At 43.8% G+C, this 23,566-nt stretch overlaps 1 protein-coding gene across 1 annotated transcript; it reads right to left on the bottom strand.

The window, feature by feature from the left end:
• Positions 1-1,130: 1,130 nt before the first annotated feature.
• LOC310634202 (cytochrome P450 2C20-like) lies at positions 1,131-11,632 on the bottom strand (the record flags this gene model as incomplete). The annotated part of the gene is made up of 9 exons (XM_083352350.1): positions 1,131-1,505; positions 1,613-1,754; positions 2,105-2,292; positions 4,705-4,846; positions 5,848-6,024; positions 8,177-8,337; positions 9,556-9,705; positions 10,795-10,957; positions 11,459-11,632. 9 exons carry the CDS (start codon positions 11,630-11,632, stop codon positions 1,303-1,305), a joined length of 1,500 nt encoding a protein of 499 aa, XP_083208476.1. The 3' UTR covers positions 1,131-1,302.
• Positions 11,633-23,566: the final 11,934 nt, after the last annotated feature.

Raw genomic sequence — 23,566 nt, 5'->3', positions numbered from 1 at the left:
GAAACCTCTCTGTTTCCCCTCAGCATGGCTGGCTCAGAATTTCTAGGAGCTGAAGTCCACGAGTCATACAGTAAAAAAGAGCCAAGATTTACCCCTCCAATAGGCTTTTGAAAGCCAATAATAAAGGGAGGGTTTTGGGGGGGTTGCAAAAAAAAAAAACGGTTCCGGAACGCCGTTCTGAGCGTTCTATGAGAAAAAAAGCCCTGATGCTGGACAACAGAAAATATACAAGCAGCAATCACAATTGTTCCCTACAGCCCAAATTTAACCAAGTGTTCTGTACCAGCCTGCTACCGGCCCTGCAGCAAAAGCAGGAACAACCCCTTTACAAACGGCAAGAGGCTGGAATAAAGCCTGCCAAATTTATTAACATAAAACAGAGCAAGACAAGACACCAACCATGAAACAGGAGCTATGAAACAGGAACTATCCAAGCGGTTGCCTTCAGCAAACCAGCCCTCCCACACATTTCCCTTAAATACAGTTCAGGGCGTGGCCTGTCTCTGCCTCCTTCCGAGGTGCCCCATTGCCTTCCTCTGTTTACTCCTGATTGACTGCCTCCTGCGTCGGGCGTCCTTGAACAGGGCCAGCTGTGGGTCATCTTCATCCACGCTGTCAGGCTCACACAGCTGGGTCTCTGTCATGACCAGGTGGGAGGGGCCTGGCTGAGGGCTCTGCGGAGCCTCAAAGCCATCATCAGCAAGCTCTTCAACACCCCTCTCCTCCTCCTCTGAGTCATCCGACCCAACTGCCGAACCCACAGCCTGACCCTCAATCACAACACCAAGAACCTCACATCCAGTTTGCACCATAGGCCTCCAAACCCTCAACAATTTACACATGATACCGGCCAGCCTTTTTTCCCCTCCCCTAAGGCCAGCCAACTCTGTTGCCACATCCACACTCAAATTTTGGACGAAGACAGATATATTGCAGACTGACATGGCAATCAGCAGCAATAGCTGGAGTCCAGGGTTTCATAAGCTTTATTTATTTATTAATATAGATCAGCAAATCTAATCTGTAGGAACAATTTATAGGATACAATAAGTGCCAGGAAAGAAGGGGAGGGGGAAGATGAAAATGGGGGGGGGGAAGAAAGAGAGAGAGAGAAAGAAAGAAAGAAAGAAAGAAAGGAAGGAAGGAAGGAAGGAAGGAAGGAAGGAAAGAAAGAAAGAAAGAAAGAAAGAAAGAAAGAAAGAAAGAAAGAAAGAAAGAAAGAAAAAGAAAAAGAAAAAGAAAGAAAAAGAGACAGAAAGGAGTTGTCACTCATTGTGATCTTGGCTTCTTTCCTCGTCTTAATTATTGAACACAAGTGTCCACTGAACGTTTAACAGCTCGTATGAGGGGGTATTGATTCTTATTTTGGAAGTCCTTAAAAGAAGACATTACATCTGTGTCTTTGGAGTCCTCAACCAAATAGAAGGTGAACTTCTGGAGCAAAGTGGTGAAGAACAGGAAGAACTCCGCCCTAGCCAGAGCCTCTCCTGGACAAGCCCTCATCCCTGAAATAGCAAACAAGAAAACAAAGCTTATTCAAAGCTGATCAAAGGATAACATGGATCATGCAAGCATATGAATTGGTAATACTATCTGTCCCAGAGGACTATACCTGCTGAGAATGGCATGAAAGCATCTCTTTTCCTGAACTGGCCCTTTTCATTCAAAAAATGATCTGGGTTGAACTTCTCTGGAGTCTCCCAATGGAGAAGATCACAGTGTACTGAGCAGAGGACTGGCACAACAGCCATGTTCTAGAATAAGGCGTTAAACAAAAAAAATGACATTAATTGGTGCTACTTCATCCAGAGAATAAAGAGCCTCACTTGTGTCAAATAAAATAGCCCAGCAGGGAACAATCTGAAAACATTCTGAAATGGAATAAAGGGAGAGAGATTTGGTTTCATTAATTAATTTATTAAATTTGTATACTTCCCATGTCAGTATCCAAGGTGACTCTAGGCTATTCACAATGCCATAAATAATGCATATTAATACATACTTATTCAAACTATCTTGAATATGAAGGATCTTTGACTATATACAGCCACCTATTTTTTCTTCTTCTGCAGAATATCTTTACCAGTAATTATTATTGCCACACCTTGGGAATGTTGTAACCATGGAATTTTACATCACAAGTTGTTGCCCGTGGAAGGCTCTCAAAGCTCCCAGTCTGAATACGTTGAACCTCATAGATCACAGCATTTGTGAAAGGCATCTTCAACCGGTCTTCCATGCTTGGAGTGTGATTTGTACCCACTACCTCATCAATCTCTTGTTGCACCTTAGCTGTGAGAAAAAACATATTGAGATGAGATTGACAACCTTTTATTGTATTGTGATAAACTGGTGATCACAGTTTACACAAAATACTAGCAAAACTATACTTGAGATGCCTCAGAAAAGAAAAAATAACCGATGCATGGAAAAATGCTGAAGTGATTCTTATACATAGGAAAAGGGCCCAAGATGATTTAAAGAACTTGCCCAATAAGCCTTCTTTCACTCATTGACAAGGTTTTCACCAAGATAATAGCAAAAAGAATATTGAGCACATTAAGTGATGCACAGCATGCAGGATTCAGAAGTGGTTACAGCACAATGGATCACATCCAAGTTGATCATCAAGTCAATGAAAGGTACAACAAATACACCATGCCTCTGTGCATGGCTTTCATTGACTACAATTTCATTGACTGCAACTCAGAATTCCAGCAGTCAGTAATTAGGGCATTGCTCAACCAAGGCATAGATACCTCTTACATAAATTACTACAATCAATATATGAAAAACAATGGCAACAATTTGTCTTAACGATCTTAAAGTGGAAATCAACATAGAACAAGGTGTAGGACAAGGCAATACAAAATCCCTATTCTTGTCTCAGCCTGCCTTTAAGAAGTATTTCGCAAACTAGACTGGACAAAAAATGGAATAAAAATCAGTGGTGCTTATTTAAATCACTTAAGATTTGCAAATGATATTGTTCTCTTCTCACAAGATCCAGAAGAGCTACAAAGAGACATATGAGAGCTGCACAAAGCAGGAGAAGCATTTGGATACACACACACACACACACACACACACACACATCTGATGAAGAACTAGATATAGTAGACCATTGCATATACCTTGGCCAATGGATGTCAATGGAAAGTGATACAATAAAGGAAATTGATCGACATGTTAAATGTGGTTGGTAGGCATTCAGCAAGCTAAGTATAATTTTCAAGAACAACCTCCACCTATGCCTGAAGAGAACAGTTTTTGATCAGTACGTACTACCTGCTCTAACATACGCTAGTGAAACATGAACACTAACCTCACAATTGATACAAAAGCTACAAGTGGTGCAAGGAGCCATGGAAAGATACATGCTCAGCATTATAAGACAAGATAGAAAGACCTGCATGTGGATTAGAGAACAAACAAAAGTATATGATATCATCAAGAAGAGTAAAAGAACTGAAATGGAAATAGGCCAGTCACATAGCAAAAAGAACTGATGGCAGGTGGACCAAGGCAGTCATAGAATGGATCCCGCTTGATAAAAAGTGTCCATGAAAGAGACCTAAAACAAGACGGATCAACAACATCAGCAAGTTTTGTGGGCCCAATTGGCAGGACTTTATGGGTGTTTGACTGTAATAAACTTGAACTTCATCCTGCAGTGGATAGAGAATGGTAAAAATGATGATGAGAATGAATATTATGTGCCAGCAGAGTACAAACAATTTATTCCTTCAAAAACCTCAAGGTTCATTTCCAAAGAAGGAATGCTTCAGGATATAGCTGTCAATCAATTTTACGGGGGTATTGTAGATTAAGATTAATATATTGTCACTGCTTATAGCAGTATGGTTCAAATGTTAAGGATGCTATCTTGAGTTAAAAGGATGTGGATTTATACTGATACAAAGATGATCCTTAAGAAAAACTATATGATATTAAATTAATCATTCATACTAGGACTCTATAAAGCAAGTACCGGTACTCAGTTAATTAATTGATCCTCCTTAAGGCTGTATGAGGGAAAAGACTGCTGTTGTTAAAGCATTCAGTCACATCTTGCCTCTTCATGATCTAATGGAGTGGTCCCCAACCTCTCTGGCTCCATGGACCAATAGCAGTAGGGACAGCAGGAGGGAGGGTTTGGTTCTGCATGTGTAGCTTAACTCCCACACTTGCTCAAGTGAAGCCTCAAGCACTCACACCCTGCTTGCATGGCCTGGTTACCAACAATACTAGTCCAAGGAGTCAGCATTGGGAACCCTTGATCTAGTGGATATTATTTTACTAGAATTCTCTTCATGTAATCTCAAGATTTGATGGAAGCCCAAGTGTTCCAAGGGCTTGTTAGTTTAGCTGGGAAATAAAAAAAACCAAAACATTCTGTAAGAAGATCTTGGCAAACACTTCCCAAAACTTCCCAGGAAAACTGCAGAAATGCAGCTGCAATGAGTTTACTTTACTCAACAGCATCCTTACTTTATTTTTTCCAGGATTAATACTGGAAGCCCTAAAGCAGGGGTCTTCAAACATGGCCCTTATATGACTTGTGGACTTCAATTCCATTCCTCAGCCAGCATGCCTGGCTGAGGAATTCTGGGAGTTGAAGTCCACAAGTCATAAATGGGCCAAGTTTGAAGACCCCTGCCCTAAAGAGTTGACACCTTTATATATTTGTGGTTATTTCTGTACCTTGAATGTGTGGCAACTTAGCCATTGCTAGGAGGCTGGAGAGCAAAGCGTGGCTTGTGCTTATTGTCCCAGCAGTAAAGAGACCAAGCACAGTAATCACAAGATCTTCAAGAGTGTAGATTCTCTCAGATGAGTTCTGCTCCTGAAAAGAAAATAGAAAGGAAAACAGAAGGATGAAAATGGGGTTGATTTAAAGTAATTCATGAAACTCTTCATACTGTAGTGTCTCTCAGTTAAAGGAAACTTAATTAGACCTGACTGACTTTAGAATACATAGGAGAATTTTTCAATTGTAAAGCATTTATGCAATCACCATTTGATGCAAAGAGGAAACAACTTGTCTGTCTGATGTACCTATCAAATATTTACCACAAGAAATTACCAGAATTAAAGTGTCAACCTTTGACTAAGGTTGTTATTTAGAGCTGGACAAAAGCAACTCTTAAGCTGTATGGTGGGAAAACAGGATTAGATCTGAGCATAGAAGCTTGAATGTTATATCTGAGAGACTAATTCTAATAGAAATTGCTTCTGGAAGATGAATGATTATCTTTATATCACCTATTAAGAGCGTATAAGATATGTAAATTAGCATTTAAAGCAAATGTCTATACTTATTTATTTTAATTATGTCGGGCATAGGAGTACATGTTAACAAATGGCAAATTAAAGTAAGAAATTAAAGAAGGGGGAATAATTATTTTCATATTTATTTTTCATATTTCATATAAATATTTTCAAAGAGCCTTGGTGGAGCAGTGGGCTAATGCCTCCTTAAGTAACACCAGCTGCCTGCAATTAGTGCAGGTTCGCATCCCACCAGGCTCAAGGTTGACTCAGCCTTCCATCCTTCCGTGGTAGGTAAAATGAGGACCCAGATTGTTGGGGGTAATTAAGCTGACTTTGTAATAATGCTGCTTGGGGTGTGTGTGAAAGCCCTAATAAGCAGGCATATACATAGAATGAAGGCTACTGCTAAGCTTGTAAGCCGCCCTGAGTCTTCGGAGAAGGGCGGGATATAAATGGAATTAAAATAAAATAAATAAAAATAAAAATATTCTTTCATACGAGGTGAACTAGTTTCATCTTAGATACATATTGGAGATATTCAGACAGTTATGCAGAAATGGTATCTATGCCTACTTTCTCCATTCTATGAAGGAAGCAATCAATATAGTCACGTGGGTTCTGGGGATCCAGTGTCTCCTTGTGCAATTCCACCTTCTCACGGATATAATCACAGACTTTTTCAGTCTCACCAAAAGACTTGAGATGTCGTCCCAAAAAGTATCCCATTGTTTTTGGAAAAGAATTGTACACCTGCGCAGAGTTAACATTAATCAATATATGTTTTTGGACCATAATGGTGAAGGCTTAATGCCCCAAATATTCAGAGAGTAGCTTTTACTTGGACATTGCTAATTATCAAAGCTCAGCTAGGTGCCAAAACCAAGAAGACAAGTTCCACAAGAATTTCAGTAAGCTATCTTTAATTTTAGTGTTGAGTAAATACAGTGTCTTGGGAACTACTGCATGGTAGGAATTTTTATTTATAATAAATTTATTAAAAAGGAGTATTTTTGAAAAGTCTTTTCCTCAGATCTTTCCTCACCTAGGCTGATTTCCACACAGGATATATTCTGGTCGCGGCACTCCAACTCCCTCACCGCCAACCGTCTCAGACGCCAACCAGGGCCGTCTCCACCACTCCAGCTTAAAACGCTGACGCTGCTCCAAACCATAGTTCATAATAGCAGTTGTAACTCAACCAGCATCTGGCTCCTGAGCAACTGGAAGGTTCTCCTCAAGGTCACCGGCTCCGTCAAGTTGTTCCGGGCTCCGACAAACAGCTGATCGGCACCGCGGAGCACAGACAGCTGGTCGGCGCCAAAAAAGCACAGCACAAGGCTCTGCCAGTTCTTCCGGGCCTGCACGGCTCTCCCAAAGTCCTCCAAACAGCCGGGGCCCTCCGGAAAGCCGACAGACAGCTGGTCGGCGCCGCGGAGCACAGTCAGCTGGTCGGCGCCGAAAAGCACAGCACGGGGCTCAGCCAGGTCTTCCGGGCCTTCCCGGCTCTCCCAAACTTCCTCCGAGCAGCCGGGGCCCTCCGGAAAGCCGACAAACAGCTGGTCGGCGCCGCGGAGCACAATCAGCTGGTCGGCGCCGAAAAGCATGGCACGGGGCTCAGCCAGGTCTTCCGGGCCTGCACGGCTCTCCCAAAGTCCTCAGAGCAGTCGGGGCCCTCCGAAAAGCCGACAAACAGCCGGTCGGCGCCGCGGGGCACAGTCAGCTGGTCGGCGCCGAGAAATACAGCACGGGGCTCAGTCAGTTCTTCCGGGCCCACACGGCTCCCCAAACTTCCTCCGAGCAGCCGGGGCCCTCCAAAAAGCCGACAAACAGCTGGTCGGCGCCGCGGAGCACAGTCAGCTGCTCGGCACCGAGAAATACAGCACGGGGCTCAGTCAGGTCTTCCGGGCCCACACGGCTCTCCCAAACTTCCTCCGAGCAGCCGGGGCCCTCCGAAAAGCCAACAAACAGCTGGTCGGCGCCGCGGAGCACAGTCAGCTGGTCGGCGCCGAGAAATACAGCACGGGGCTCAGTCAGGTCTTCCGGGCCCACACGGCTCTCCCAAACTTCCTCCAAGCAGCCGGGGCCCTCCGAAAAGCCGACAAACAGCTGGTCGGCGCCGCGGAGCACAGTCAGCTGGTCGGCGCTGAAAAACACAGCGCGGGGCTCAGTCAGTTCTTCCGGGCCCACATGGCTCTCTCAAACTCCTCCGAACAGCCGGGGCCATCCGACAAGCCAAACAAGCAGCACAGCAGCTCCAGGAGTAACCATCAGAAGCTTTCCTCGACCCTGTCCAACTCTAATTTCCATTGATTAATCACTTCCTGTTATGATGCGTAACTGAATCAATCTTCATCTGCCAAACCAGCCTCTTTCTGGATGCTTCCAAGTTGTGGCTCTTTATTCAGCCTCTTCTTCATAAGGACAGTGGCTGCACAGTTCCCAGACAGCCCACTAGTACACCTGCTGCCGGCATCAAGTTCCCTTCGTCCAGTGCGCTCCCACAGGGAGGGCCTTCTCAGGGTACCGCCGGTTAAAGATTTCCGGCGGGTAACACCCAGGGGAGGGCCTTCTCTGTGGGTGCGCCTGCCCTCTGGAACCAGCTGCCCGCGGAGCTTAGAACTGCCCCCGACCTTCGTTCATTTCGCCGGGACCTGAAGACCTGGCTCTTCGAGCTCTCCGGCCCAGGCTGAGAGTTTTTAATTGGGGTTTTTATATTTTTTCAGGGATTAAATTTAATTCTTTTTCATTCTTTTTAATTTTTGTATCAATGTTTTAAGTACCCTGTAAACTGCCCTGAGTCCTTCAGGAAAGGGCAGTATATAAATCCAATAAAATAAATAAAATAAAAATAAATAAAAATGAGTGTTTATGGTAGGAAGAGCATCAGAGAGGAAAAACATACCAGTCCTAGGAAACCAGTCGGAATTCTTTGTTGAGACTCCACAATCTGTTGATTCTCTATGAAGATTTGATCTTTGTAATCAAATCGATTGCCAAAGACAACTGCACAGATCACATTAGAAACAGCACTTGCAAAATTTCTTCTTGGGTCAAAAGGCTGCCCTGCAACAAAAGCCACAGACATTTATGGGAGGGATCAAAGAATGGGATCTTCCCTTCCACAGTTCTCACCACAGAACTGCAACAAAAAATGATTTGTGTCAAAAAAGATATTCAAAGATTTTATTGGTATTTTTTAAATAAATAATATTAAATAGAAGAGCCTATACATAATTAAATGAAAACATAAACCTTATTACCACTAGAGTTTCTTCAAAGTCTTGCTGTCTTCTGTCAATAATTGTTCTCTCACTCCTTTCTCTGCCATTTTCTGTTCATGGTGGGGGGTTTTCCTCCCTGTCCCTTCCCTTAGAAGTTTCTACTTCCAGTTTTAACTCTCCCGACTGTCTCTTCTAATTTCTTTTTTCTCTATATATTCTTTCTTTATTAAAAATAATCCTATTCTTTTCTTTCCATTTCTTTTCCCTTCTGATTCCAGAGATTTGTCCATTAATGATTATATTCAAAAGAGGCACAAATCTTAGAGGAATGCTATTTATGACGATTCAGTCCAGATCCACAGTGGCTTTCAGATCTCCACCCTCATGCAAACTGCCTATTCTCTCGTCATACCTATAAAAGCAAGATGTTATCCATGTTTCCTTTCTAGCCTTAGATTATCTATGTCATTCATCCATAACTTCTTTTGCTGGCTGTTGAATTTGCCTGATATATAATCATGTTCAAATGATCCAGGCATTTCAAATGGGTATAAAGATTTATTGAAAGCTTAAGCTTTCTACAAGAATCCGAACTACTAATGGTCAAAGGAAATTATCAGGAGATAAGAGTAGAAGGATTCAAGGTAGGCTGGGCATAGATCTCTTATGGGCACGAAGGGACTCATGACTGATTATTTGTTTGATCCCTCCCTTGGGGTCAGCCTGGTCATCTCCTACAATAGCCATAATTCAAATCCATGTCACCTCACAGATCTCCATCACTCATGCAGTTGATTCTTATTCATATTTTCCTTACCTCATTTAGTTTACACACACACACACACACACACACACACACATGTGTGTGTGTGTGTGTGTGTGTGTATGTGTGTGTGTAAGTTTTTCTTTATTTTATGTAAAGCAGAGAGGACTTGAGTTTCAGTTTAGAATTTTCCTGTAACTTCACATAATACAACAAACAGTTTCATGTTTTAAAAGATAATAGTCATCCTGACATGATTCTTGTGTTGGAGAACAGGTCTCAGTTTCTTTAGAGGACCTTTTTTGGCAGCTATTTCCTCCACCAGACAAAGGGCTTCCTCCTGCACCCTCTCAGACATTCTTTTCTTCCCCATCCCAAAATTTCGCAAGGTGGACAGTGTGAACCGTCGCAGCTCCCTCAATTTCTTCATAGCATTTGTACCAAATCCTGAAACAAAAGACACCAAAAGGATCATAATGTTGGTCAATTCTCAGCTTTTGTGGAAGAGCATGTTTAGATACAATATATCAGGCACTTTCCTTTTTCAAATCTTTGTTTCAATTATAGTTGAAAGAGGCTAAAAAGGTAAAGGTAAAGGTTCCCCCGCACATGCGTGCTAGTCGTTTCCAACTCTAGGGGCCGGTGCTCATATCTGTTTCAAAGCTGAAGAGCCAGCGCTTGTCCGAGGACATCTTCGTGGTCATGTGGTCACCATTTTCAGTAAGCAGAAGAAAATTGGAGTCATTTTGAGTTGTGGATTTTATTTTATTATTATTATTTGCCGTAGAGCTTTACTGATAAAAATAAGTCACTTCCAATTACTTATGTACTAGCTTGCTTGATTGTGTGCTAACAAGTTACTCTCAACTCTTAGCTATCTTTAGATTTCCTCCAACACAATCTATCCCTAACCTAATTCTTCAGGACTTGTAAGGGTACATTTATCATCATTTTAACCAAGTTCATTGATGTTGCAGATGGCCATCCTCTTCCTTTTATCTTTCCCACCATTATAGCCTTCTCTAGAGAGCTAGACTTTTGAACCACGACCCAAGAATGATAATTTTAGTCTGGTCAGTTATGCTTTGAGTGGAAACACTGAGCTCATTTGCTCAATGAGGTATTTGTTTCTTATTCTTGGCTGTCCACAATATTCTCAGAGATCTTGTCCAATATCAAAACTATATTCTTTCAATATTCTTTCTATCCTGTTTATTCAAAGTCCAAATTCCCAAAGTATCCTCTTTGAAAAGCATTTTTTCTGCCTTCCCAAAGTTTAGAGGTGAGATTACTTTTTTTTTTTGCATGTAAGGAACAACCAAAGCAGATTTCAGAAGTGATCAGTGGTAGCGAAATGGTGAAAAAAAGATGTTTGTTCCTCTTCAAAAAGCATGACAGATCAACCTCTTTACAAAACTTCATTTCAAGTGAAACTTTCATAACTATCAATAATATTAAGAGCATTAAAATAATTTAAAATTACTTACAGTAAATTAAAAAGAGCAATAACAAATAAGGAAATAAAATAAAATCAACCTTTATTTTGGATCATTCGTCTGTGAAAGGTCATATGAGTTCGCCCACCAAATTCTTCTGCTTGATTTATCAAAGCATCTTTTACCACCTCATATCCACAAAGAACAATCATTGGTTTTGATCCAATCCAGACAGTAAATATAGGTCCATACTTCTTCATAAGCTAAAGGTAAAATTAGATGAAAAGCAAGTTAATTAAACGATAAAGCATTTTTTGGTGAAATTATTCTAAAGCATGTTTGAAATAGTTCTTAAATTCACCATTATTAAATCTAAGCTTTAATAATTCTTAATATCTACAGGGTACATCAATATGATTGGATAAATTGCATGTATCTCCTGGCTGGTGAGATGATGGGAATGAGATAATCACAATTTCGACTGTATAATAGATTTCTGCAAGTAATTTGGTACTGGAAAACATATGATAGCAAGTTTTTCTTGTAACCACATATTTTAATGAACTTTTTAACCTCCACTGTGTGTTTATCAGACTGTAACTGTGACTTTAAATTAAAATTCCTACTGAAGATGCACAAGAGCCCCTAACAAAATTGGACTCTTATAGAGGAAAATCATACTCCTTAAACTAGGGAAATGTGGATATATCTTTCAGAATAATCACCTGAAAAAGCAAAGAAGTACAATAGGTACCTAATCTTACCTCTTTATAGGTTTTATACAGAGGTAGTACATCTTGCTGCAAGAGGTTCCCCAAAATCGGCCATGGAGTAGGGCCAGGGGGCAGCTGCCCTTTTTTCTTGTACATTTGGAAAGATGATAAAAGGGTGAAAAGTATACAGAGAAGAAGCAGAACTCCTGCCCATGTCAGTTCCATCCTCTCCTGAGTTGTTTTCCTCTTCAAAAATCCAATAAGCTGTTTAAAGGAGAGAAGATTGAAAGAAGGAGACCAACTGAATCCTCAATCACATCTAAAATCTTCACTTTCTCTAACCTTTACATACCTTCTTGTCTATATTCAGCTCAAATTATTCTTTCCCCTCTATTAGTATAGAAGAGATATTTATCAACACTCTTATATTTGGATTGTGCACAACGAAGGCTAAATAACTCATTTTAAGCATGTGAAACAGTAATTAATTAACTTTTGCTCATTGAACCCTGTTTCTTTTTCTTTCACTGGGTTGTCACAGTCCTGAATTCAAGTTTCAAGTTTAAGTTTCAAGTTTTATTTAATTTGTATACCGCCCTTCTCCTTGGTAGGGACTCAGGCCGGTTCACAGGGCATATATAAAAAAAGACAATACAAAAATTAAAAAAGATTAAACCAATGCCCAGTTAAAAACAGTAATACAATTCTAAAACAACAATTTAAAACCCATAATCCCCCGTCAGGCCAGACCAGCTAATTCAAATAGGTGGGTCTTCAGGCCACGACGGAAAGTTCGGAGATCTGATGCCATCCGGAGCTCCACCGGCAGTTGGTTCCATAATGCCGGAGCGCCCACAGAGAAGGCTCTCCCCCTGGGGGCCACCAGTCGGCATTCCCTGACTGGCGGCACCCTGAGGAGGCCCTCATTGTGGGAACGCACAGGGCGGAGGGGAGTTGATGCCGGCAGCAGGTGGTCCCCGAGGTAACCCGGACCCATGCCATGTAAGGACTTAAAGATCATAACCAAAACCTTGAACCTCACCCGGAAGACAACTGGTAACCAATGCAGCTCGCGGAACAAAGGTGTAACATGGGAGTACCGGGAAACTCCCAAGACAACTCTCGCGGCCGCATTCTGTACCAGTTGGAGCCTCCGAGTGGTCTTCAAGGGAAGCCCCATGTAGAGAGCATTACAGTAGTCAAGGCGAGAGGTCACGAGCGCATGAGTGACCGTACACAGGGCATCCCGGTCCAGATAGGGCCGCAACTGGCGCACCAGGCGGACCTGGGCGAAAGCCCCCCTAGTCACGGCCACTATATGATCTTCCAGGGTAAGCCGTGAATCTAGGAGGACTCCCAAGTTGCGAGCCCTATCCACGGGGGGTAAGAGCTCACCCCCCATAGAAAGAGATGGAACATTTTGAATGTCCCGGGATGCTGGAATGTACAGCCACTCAGTCTTGTCAGGGTTGAGTTGAAGTCTGTTCCTCCCCATCCAGACCCGAACCGCCTCCAGGCAACGGGACATCACAGCGAGGGCATCACTGGGGTGGTTTGGGGTCGAAAAGAAAAGTTGGGTATCATCGGCATATTGATGATACCCAACTCCAAAACCACGAATGATCTCACCCAGCGGTTTCATGTAGATGTTGAACAGGAGAGGCGAGAGAACCGACCCCTGAGGAACTCCACAAACGAGAGACCTAGGGGCCGATCTCTGCCCCCCTGCCAACACTGACTGCGAGCGTCCCAGGAGATAGGAGGAGAACCACTGAAGAACTGTGCCTCCCACTCCCAATCCCCTGAGACGCCGCAGCAAGATACCATGGTCGATGGTATCGAAAGCCGCCGAGAGGTCTAATAGGACTAGGACAGAGGAATATCCCCTATCCTGAGCCCTCCAGAGATCATTCACCAGAGCGACCAATGCCGTCTCTGTGCTGTACCCAGGCCTGAAACCCGATTGGTAGGGGTCCAGATAATCCGCTTCATCCAGGACCAGAGGGAGCTAATGCGCCACCACACTCTCGACAACCTTTACAAGACTTTATTCTCAAATAATTGTAATAATGTTTGTACATTCTAGGAGGCAGGGGTGTAATGTATTGGGCCTTTTACTTGAACTGTTTTCACATGTCTTTGAATGCTGCTTGAGATTGCTTAATTAGGGTGTCTGTGAAAAGGTCACTGGCTGCTCAGACATACACTCTCCAGGACCATCATTGGTTGGCTCTGGGATGGAAATAGGTTCCTTTAAACCTATTGGCCGCTGCCTAGTGGTCAACCATAGAAGTAGCTGCGTAGAAGCCTCTGTTCTCAGTTCTGTTCCTGTTACTACAATAAAGCAATGTTCCTGTTTGAACCCTCTCATCTCGCCTCCTGCTTCCAAGAAACCCACTACACATTAGTGGCCAAATAAATTACAGGTGAAAAAGTCCTTTTGGCCATCATTACAATGTGGGCTCATCTAAACATTGAATGTGACTGTAGGAGATACAGATGATGTTATCTTGGGACAAGATAACAAAAAATATTCACAAAAATATTGCCCCATGATGGACCATTTCGCTCAGTTAAAGGTCATGACAACATTGTACTTGTTCATGATCTTTATACTGAAGGAGGCGGTGGTGAGACCTCTCCTCAAGAAGCCTGCCTTGGACCCAGCTGTATTGAACAACTTGTAAATATGGTGGTGGTCTGCGCAACCTTGCAGATCGCCTGGGGGATCCAGGCAACTCCCAGTCTACCAGCTTACCCACTGGGCTGGGTAGACCAGGACTCAAGAGTTCACGAGAGTCAGATTGACTTGAGTCCCTTTGGCTGGCCATTCCAGGTCATCCCAGACCAAAGTCCAATGAAGAAGCAAAGATAGCACAGCACATGTCTTGATCGGGTTGACTTTCCCCGTCAGGTGACCCATGTTGCACTCCCAGGCTTCGCCCATCTACAACCACCTCCCCATTCTAGTGACTGGTGGAGTCCTCAGAGCATGTGAACTGCCCTGCTTCACTGCCAGTTTCTGGCTCAAGGAGTGGACCCATTGTGAGGTCCTCGCTTTGTGGCCATTCTGAGAACCGCTTCCGCAGCTGATCAATATGGTGGCGAATGACTCGCCTCCTCATCCAGAGCCCCCTCATATGAGAGAGATCCCAAGATTTTGACAATTTTACACAGCACCCACAAGTTCCCATGCCCATAGTTCCAGGCCCACACCCCATCACCCACTTGCAACCCCCTTGGAGGCTTTGGGTGAGAGGTGTCTGCTGCCACCCAGTCTGGATGCAATCTGTCCAGCTTTGTGATGAGCCTTCTTCCCCAGCGAAGCTCTGTTGGGCTCTTGCCTGTTGCTGTGCAAGGTGAAGTGTGCTGGCAAAGCAAGAAATCAGCCAGCCTATGGTGCCAATCTCCAGTCACTATGCGCTTGAGTGACTCTTTTGTAGTGCACACACCATATGTTCGGCCTGCCTATTAGTTGAGGGGTGAAAGGGGGCCGATGTTGCATGCCTTATGAGGTTAGTCCTCAAGAAGGCTTGAAACTCTGCTGCTGTGAACTGGGCCCCATTGTCTGCTACTACAACGTCCGGTAGCCCATATGTGGCAAACAGCTTTCTAAGCACCTGGATGGTCCTAGCAGTAGTCATGGTTGAAATTGGAATTACTTCCAGCAATTTAGAGTGGCTGTTGACCACTATCAAGAATAGTTGTCCCTAAAAGGGCCCAGTGAAGTCAATGTGAATCCTTGAACACGGTGTGTGCGTTTCCTCCCATTTGTGGACAGGAGCATCTGGCATTTCTGGTCTGGACTGTTGACACGTGTAACACCCATGTACTTGGGCCTCGATAGCCTTATCTAACCCTGGCCACCATTGGTAGCTTTGTGCCAATGCCTTCATCCAGACTATCCCCAGATGTCCCTCATGCAGAGATTGAAGTACATGGTTTCTTAATGAACTGGGGACAATAACCCTGCTCCCCCATAAAATGCAACCCTTGTGAGCTGGAAGTTCATGACTAGGTGTGAAGTAGCTCTGGAACTCAGGTCCAGGATTATTTTCAAGCCACCCTGTGTGAATCCAAGACAATACTCTACTTAAAACCTTGTCTGCAGCAATTTGTGCAGCCACATCCGCAGCATGGAGGGGAAACTCAGTCAAATCCTGAATTGACAAAATGTGAGCTACTGGAGCTGCATCTGGCTCTATCTGTGACAATGGCAACCTGCTAAGGCCATGTCTTTGTCTTTGCCAGGTTTGTGAATCAGCCTGTAGCTGTAGGCTGACATAAAAATTGACCATCTTAACATCCTTGTGGGCAGAATTTGAGGTGTCTGCCTATCAGTAGTAAATAACCCCAACAGTGGCTTGTGGTCAGTGAAGACCGTGAATTTCCTGCCATGCAAGTAATCATGGAATTTCTTCACCCTGGCCACAATGGCCAAGGCCTCCTTGTCAATCTGAGCATAATTGCGCTCAGCTGAGGACAATGTCCTTGAATAATAGGAAATGGGGATTTGAGTCCCATCACTTGACAAATGGCTTAGGACAGCCCCCACCCCATAAGGGGATGTGTCACACGCAATGCATACAGGCAATGACTCTTTAAAGTCAGTGAGCACTGAATTGGAGGACAGTAGTGATTTTACTACCTTAAAGATGTTTTCATGAACCTTGGTCCACGTCCATGGGGTGTTTTTGTCTAAGAGCTGGTGTAACAGCTCTGCCACTGCGGCCTTGTTAGGAAGGAATGCATGGTAAAAATTAAGGAGACCCAGGAATGCCTGAAGCTCTCCTTTTGACCTGGGGCTAGGTGCCAGCTGAATGGCTTTCAGCTTTGACTTGGAAGGGTGGATGCCTTCAGCATCAATATGGAATCCCAGGAACTCAGTAGAAGGAACCCCAATATTACATTTATTTCTTTTGAGTTTAAGGCCTGCTTCATGGAACTGTTGAAGGACGGTTTTGAGCTTCCTTGCAAGCACCTCAGTGGACTCACTGGCGATGAGCACATCATTGAAATAGGGGCAAACCCCCAGAATACCCTTGAGTGTATACTCCATGACTCCTTGAAAAATCCCAGGGGCTACACTAACCCCGAATTGGAGGTGTTTGACTTTAAAAGCTCCCCTATGTGTAACAATGGTTTGTGCAGCCACTGTGGCCTCGTCCACAAGTAACTGCTGATAGGCCTATGCCAAATCTAATTTTGCAAATACTGTACCCCCTTGCAGTGATGCCAAGATGTGGTTAATGACTGGCACCGGGTATACATGCTGCTTAAGTGCCCTATTTATGATGCACAAATCAGTTTAATCAGCACAAATTCTGACCTCCCCATTGGCCTTAAGTGGCGTGACAATTGGGGTTTCCCATTCACCCCCATCTACAGGCTGTAGTACACCCTGGTTAACCAGCTTGTCCAGCTCTGCATAAATTTTATGTTTAAGTGCAAATGGCACTATGTGGGGTTTGATCCTAGTAGGCATTATGGCAGGATCAAGTTTAAAGGCTATCAGAGGCCCTTGTACTCTCCCAGGCTAGTGTCAAAAACGTCCGCGAACTCCTCACATACTGATACCAAGTTTGCCGTTATTAAACTCGTTCTCTGGCCCTCCACCACAATCACATCCAGGGCCCCCGAAAACCCCTTGAACTTGATGGCCAAGGTGGCCTCGCCTTTGATGGCAACTTGGGAGTTTTGGAAGTCAGTCAGGATGATATCAGATGGCCTAAGCTTGGCCTGCCTCTTGCTGTGGTTGCAGATGAAATGGAAGGTTTTGAGGGAAATGATGGAAACAGTTGAACCAGTGTCCAGTTCCATCCTGCAAGAAACACCTTGCAGCTCGACTTGAAGTCACAGTTGGGCTTAAGGGGGCAGTGAGCTCCCATGTGGCAAACGCTCCAACAGCTGGAGCAAAACCCTACACTAAGCTGCCCCGGGGCCCCAGTACCTCTCCTGATTGGAATGTCTGAATGGCGGTCCTTCTGGTGACCGCTGCAGACTGATGCGATGTGGCTAGTCTTTCCATAGGCCTGACACGTGGCTGTCCGGAACCTGCAGTCCATGCATTGGCGGCTGCCACAGCCCGGACACTGAAGGAAAGGAACTGCTTTGTAAGGAGTCTTCGGTTCCTTGTCATGGTGCCGTTGGACCTTGTCAACTTCATGGTCGAAGTCAATGTCTTCTACAAGTTCGGTGTCCTCATGGTGGACGGCTTCCTCATGCTGAGTGCTTTTGGCGGGCCGCATGGCCTTCACAGCTCTGCCGGTGGCTTCATCCACCATGGTTTCTTTCAAAGCTTCCTGGAGCGAGAGAGTCTCTTTTGCAAAGAGTTTCTGTTGTAGCTCTCTGCTCTAAAGTCCACAGATGAGTCAGTCTTTCTTCTAAGTCCGAAAATTGGCACAGGCGTTAAGCTTGTCTCAATGCCATGATGAATTCCATTGCCATCTCTCTGGGTAGTTGAACTTGTTGTTCAAAGGCATGCCTCCATGTTATCACTGATAATTTGGGCTGGAAATGGTTGCCAAGCTGCTTCTTCAGGTCCGCATAAGTAACGGACTCTAGCTGCGCTGGTGCGACCAAGTTCTCCATGATATCTTAGGTTGCAGTCCTGCAGACACAAACAAGTGTTGTGGGCTTCAGGCCATCTTTGGCAACTTGGTTGGCTTGGAGGTAGTTTTCGACCCTCGAGATGTAGGATGCCCCTCTCTCTGGGTGAGTAACATCAAACTCCTCAAGCTTTCCGACTTTCACCATCTTCGGGAAGTATTTGCGGCTTGGGCCTCTCGTTGCCTCATCCTGCTTCTTTGTAGGCCCTGGGACTGATACACAGGGCTGGTGGTCACTAGTGTTGCGTGCTAGGCCGACTCAGGGGTGGGAACGCATTTCCCGCTAGGTGCTTGCTAGCCTCACCCCTAGTGACTTTCAGCTCTTTCGAAGAAGCAGGATCTCACCTTCATCGCCAGTGTTGTGTATTGGGTTTCTTGCAGGCGAGACAAGAGAGTTCAAACAGGCACATTGCTTTATTGGATAACAGGAACTGAACTAGTAGCCAAGGCTTCTATGCAGTTATTTATAAAGTTGGCCACTAGGTGGTGGCCAATAGGTTTGAAGGAACCTATTCTCACATCAGAACCAACCAATGGTTGTCCTGGAGACTGCATGTCTGGGCAGTCTGTGACCGTTACACAGATTCCCTGATTAAACAATCTCAGACAGCATTCAAAGACACGTGGCAACAGTTCAAGTAAAAAGCCCAATACATTACACTTATCCTTTTCTTTCTCTCAGAAACTATTACACAAATTTGAAAACCTTTCTTTTATTCTGTTGTGACTCAGGGCCAGCCTGTGGGTCCGACAGCTGGGTCCGATGTATCGGATGACTCAGATGTGGGGGAGGAGGGAAACGAACCGGCTGATGATGGTTTGGAGGCTTTGCAAAGCCCTCAGCCGGGGACCTCTTCTCAGCTGCGTGAGCCCGAGAGTGCGGAGGAAGATGACCCACAGCTGGCCCTGTTCAAGGACGCCCGACGCAGGAAGCAGTCGAGCAGGAACAAACAAAGAAAGGCTGTGGGACTCCTCGGGAGGAGGCACAGGGAGACCACGCCCTGAGCTCTCTATAAAAGGAGTGTTTGGGGAGGGGCTGGTTGCTGAAAGCAACTTTTCCGCTTGAGAAGACAAGCTCTAGTGTTTTTGTTAAACTGCGTAATAAATCTTGGCAGATGCCTTTTAGCCTTGGACGCTCTCCAGTCTCTTCTTTCTGAATAGGGGTTTGCCTTACTACAAGGCCAGAAGAGGGCTGGTTCAGAACATATTCATCCAAAATAAAAAAGCTGCTCAAATCACACTTCTGCTTTATTATTTGTATGTCTCCTTTAATTATTGTTGTTGTTATTAGCTGCGAAGTCGTGTCCAACACATCGCGACCCTATGGACAAAGTTCCTCCAGGCCTTCCTGTCCTCTACCATCTTCTGGAGTCCATTTAAGCTCATGCCTACTGCTTCAGTGGCTCCATCCAGCCACCTCATTCTCTGTCATCCCCTTCTTCTATTGCCCTCAATCTTTCCCAGCATTAGGCTCTTCTCCAGTGAGCACTTCGTTCTCATTAGGTGGCCAAAGTATTTGAATTTTAGCTTCAGGATCTGGCCTTCTAAAGAGCAGTCAGGGTTGATCTCCTCTAGGACTGACCGGTTTGATCTCCTTGCAGTCCAAGGGACTCACAGGAGTCTTCTCCAGCACCACAGTTCAAAGGCCTCAATTCTTTGGCACTCAGCCTTTTTTATGGTCCAACTTTCACTGCCATACATTGCAACTGGGAAGACCATAGCCTTGACTATACACACTTTTGCTGATAGGGTGATATCTCTGCTTTTTAGTGTGCTGTCTAGATTTGCCATGGCTTTCCTCCCCAGGAGCAAGCGTCTTTTAATTTCTTGGCTACAGTCCCCATCTGCAGTGATCTTGGAGCCCAGGAAAATAAAATCTGTCACTACCTCCATTTCTTCCCCATCTATTTGCCAGGAATTGAGAGGGCTGGATGCCATTATCTTGGTTTTCTTAGTGTTAACTTTCAAGCCAACTTTTGCACTCTCCTTCTTTACCAGCAACAAGAGGCTCTTTAGTTCCTCTTCACTTTCTGCCATTAGAGTTGTATCACCTGCATATCTTAGATTGTTGATATTTCTTCCGGCAATCTTAATTGCAACTTTTGATTCATCTAGCCCTGCTTTCTCATGATGTCCTCTGCATATAGGTTAAATAGGCAGGGTGACAGTATATAGCCTTGCCAGACTCCTTTCCCAATTTTGAACCAATCAGTGGTTCCGTGTCAAGTTCTCACTGTTGCTTCTTGGCCCACATATAGGTTTCTCAAGAGACAAATAAGATGGTCTTGGTACGCCCATCTCTTTAAGAACTGAGGACCCAGATTGTTGGGGGCAATTAAGCTGACTTTGTAATAATGCCGCTTGGGGGTGTGTGTGAAAGACCTAATAAGCAGGCATATACATAGAATGAAGGCTACTGCTAAGCTTGTAAGCCGCCCTGAGTCTTCGGAGAAGGGCGGGATATAAATGGGATTAAAATAAATAAATAAATAAATAAACTTGCCACAGTTTGTTATGATCCACACAATCAAAGGCTTTAGCATAGTCAATGAAGCAGATGTTTTTCTGGAACTCTCTAGCTTTCTCCATGATCCAGCGTATGTTGGCAATTTGATCTCTAGTTCCTCTGCCTCTTTGAAATCCTGCCTGTACTTCTGGTAGTTCTCGATTCACATACTGCTGAAGTCTAGCTTGTAGGATTTTAAGCATAACTTTACTAGCATGAGAAATGAGTTCAATGGTGTGATACTTTGAAGATTCTATGGCACTGCCTTTCTTTGGAATTGGAATGTAAACTGATTTTCCAATCCTGTGGCCACTGTTGAGTTTTCCAAATTTGCTGGCAAATTGAGTGTAGTGCTTTTACTGCATCGTCTTTTAAGATTTTGAATAGCTCAGCTGGAATACTGTCACCTCCACTAGCTTTGTTGTTGCTCAGCTTTTCTAATGCCCACTTCACTTCACATTCTAGGATGTCTGGCTTGAGGTCAATGACCACCTCATTGTGATTATCAGGGACGTTAAGCTCATTCTTGTATAGTTCTTCTGTGTAGTTTTGCTACCTCATCTTAATCGCTTCTGCCTCTGTTAGGTCCCTGCCATTTTGGTCCTTTATGATGCCCATTTTTGCATGAAACGTTCCCTTCATCTGTCCAATTTTCTTGAAAAGATCTCTGGTCCTCCCTATTCTATTGTTTTGTTCTATTTCTTTGCACTGTTCATTTAAGAAGGCATTCTTATCTCTTCTAGCTATTCTCTGGAATTCTGCATTTAATTGGGCGTATCTTTCTTTTTCTCCCTTGCCTTTCACTTCCCTCCTTTCCTCAGCTATTTGCAAAGCTTCCTCATACAGCCATTTTTCTTTCTTGCATTTCTTTTTCTTTGGGATGATTTTGGTTGCTACCTGTTGTACAATGTTGCGAACCTCTGTCCATAGTTCTTCAGGCACTCTGTCTGTCAGATCTAATTCCTTAAATCTATTTGTCACCTCTACTGTATATTCAACAGGGATGTGATTTAATTCATACCTGAGTCGCCTAGTGCTTTTCCCTACTTTCTTTAGTTTAAGCCTAAACTTTGCAATGAGAAACTCATGATCTGAGCCACAGTCAGCTCCTGGTCTTGTTTTTACTGACTGTATAGAGCTTCTTCATCTTTGGTTGCAGAGCATATAGTCAATCTGATTTCTGTGTTGAACATCTGGTGATGTCCACGTGTAGAGCCATCTCTTGGGTTGTTGGAAAAGAGTGTTTGCTATGACCATCGTATTCTCTTGACAAAATTCTATCAGCCTGTGCCCTGCTTCATTTTGTACTCCAAGGCCAAACTTGTCTGTTATTCCGGTTATCTTTTGGCTTCCTTTAGCATTCCAATCCCCCATGATGATAAGGATATCATTTTTGGTGTTAGTTCTATAAGGTGCTGTAGGGCTTCATAGAACCAGTCAATTTCATCCTCTTCAGCACTGGTGGTTGGGGTTGACTTGGACTACTGTGATATTGAATGGTTTGCCTTGGATTCAAACTGAGATCATTCTGTCATTTTGAGGATTGTATCCCAGTATTGCTTTTCCTACTCTTTTATTGACTATGAAGGCTACTCCATTTCTTCTGACGGATTCTTGCCCGCAGTAGTATACCTGATGGTCATCTGAATTAAATTCACCCATTCCTGTCCATTTTAGTTTGCTGATACCTAAGATATCGATGTTCAGTCTTGTCATCTCTTGTTTGACCACGTCCAGCTTTCCTTGATACATGGATCTTACATTCCAGGTTCCTATGGAGAAAAAATCTTCACAGCATCGGACTTTCCTTTTACCACCAGACACATCCACAGCTGAGCGTCCTTTGGCTTTGGTCCAGTCACTTCATTCTTTCTTGCGCTACTAGTACTAGCCCTCTGCTCTTCCCCAGTAGCATATTGGACGCCTTCCGACCTGAGGGGCTCATCTTCCAGCGTCATATCGTTTTGCCTTTTGGTACTGTCCATGGGGTTTTCATGGCAAAGATACTGGAGTGGGTTGACATTTCTTTCTCCAGTGGATCACATTTTGTCAGAACTATCTGCTATGACCTGTCCGTCTTCGGTGGCCCTGCACGGCATAGCTCATAGCTTCATTGAATTACGCAAGCTCCTTCGCCACGACAAGGCAGTAACCTGACATTTTAAAATCCATTTGCAGATCCACATCCAAATCTTTAACTAATAACTGATTTTAAGCACACTCTCTTTTTTGGCTGTGAAAGGTTTAGCATGTGAAAGAGTAGTTAATTAACTTTTGCTCATTGAACCGTGTTTCTTTTTCTTTCACTGGATTGTCACAGCCCTGAATTCAGTATAAAGATCATAAATAAGTACAATGTTGTCATGACCTTTAACTGGGAGAAATGATCCATCATGGGGTAATATTTTTTGTAAATGAAGGCGAATATATATGTCCCAGGATAACATCACCTATATCTCCTATAGCCACATTCAATGTTTGGATGAGCCCACATTGTAATTATGACCAAAAAGACTTTTTCACCTGTAATTGATTTGGCCACAGTGGCACATACCTTGATTAAAGGTTGACTCAGCCTTTCCTCCTTCTGAGGTCGGTAAAATGAAGACCCAGGCAGTTGGGGGTAATATGCTGACTCTGTAAGCTGCTTAGAGAGGGCTGTAAAGCACTGTGAAGCAGTATATAAGTCTAAGTGCTATTTTTTTTAATAAGAAATACATTTAATAGTGCTTAGAAGCTTCATACAGTCCAAAATACTGGAAGAATGTTCTGAGAGGCCTCAGACAGCTTTCACATTTACTAGTATTGTATTTAATAGCAGAGAAACTCTGCAGAAAATTTGCTATTCAATCCCACAAGAAAATCTGAATCAATGAGGTAAAGCTCTCTTCATTAATTGCTCTCATTTGTTAGCTGTTGTCTGTTATGTAATCCAATTTTTTCCAGATAGAACAAAGTAGAAATCAGCTTCTACTCCCCCACTTCCTGGATGTAGGGTTCCATACTTCCAAAGTCCAGGCCAGATTTTTCACATGTTCATAACTA

This window comes from Vipera ursinii, assembly GCF_947247035.1.
Source record: "Vipera ursinii genome assembly, chromosome: 2".
In the NCBI taxonomy this organism is placed as follows: domain Eukaryota; kingdom Metazoa; phylum Chordata; class Lepidosauria; order Squamata; family Viperidae; genus Vipera; species Vipera ursinii.
Note: the sequence above shows the minus strand (reverse complement) of the source record. Positions and strands in the feature narration are given on the sequence as shown.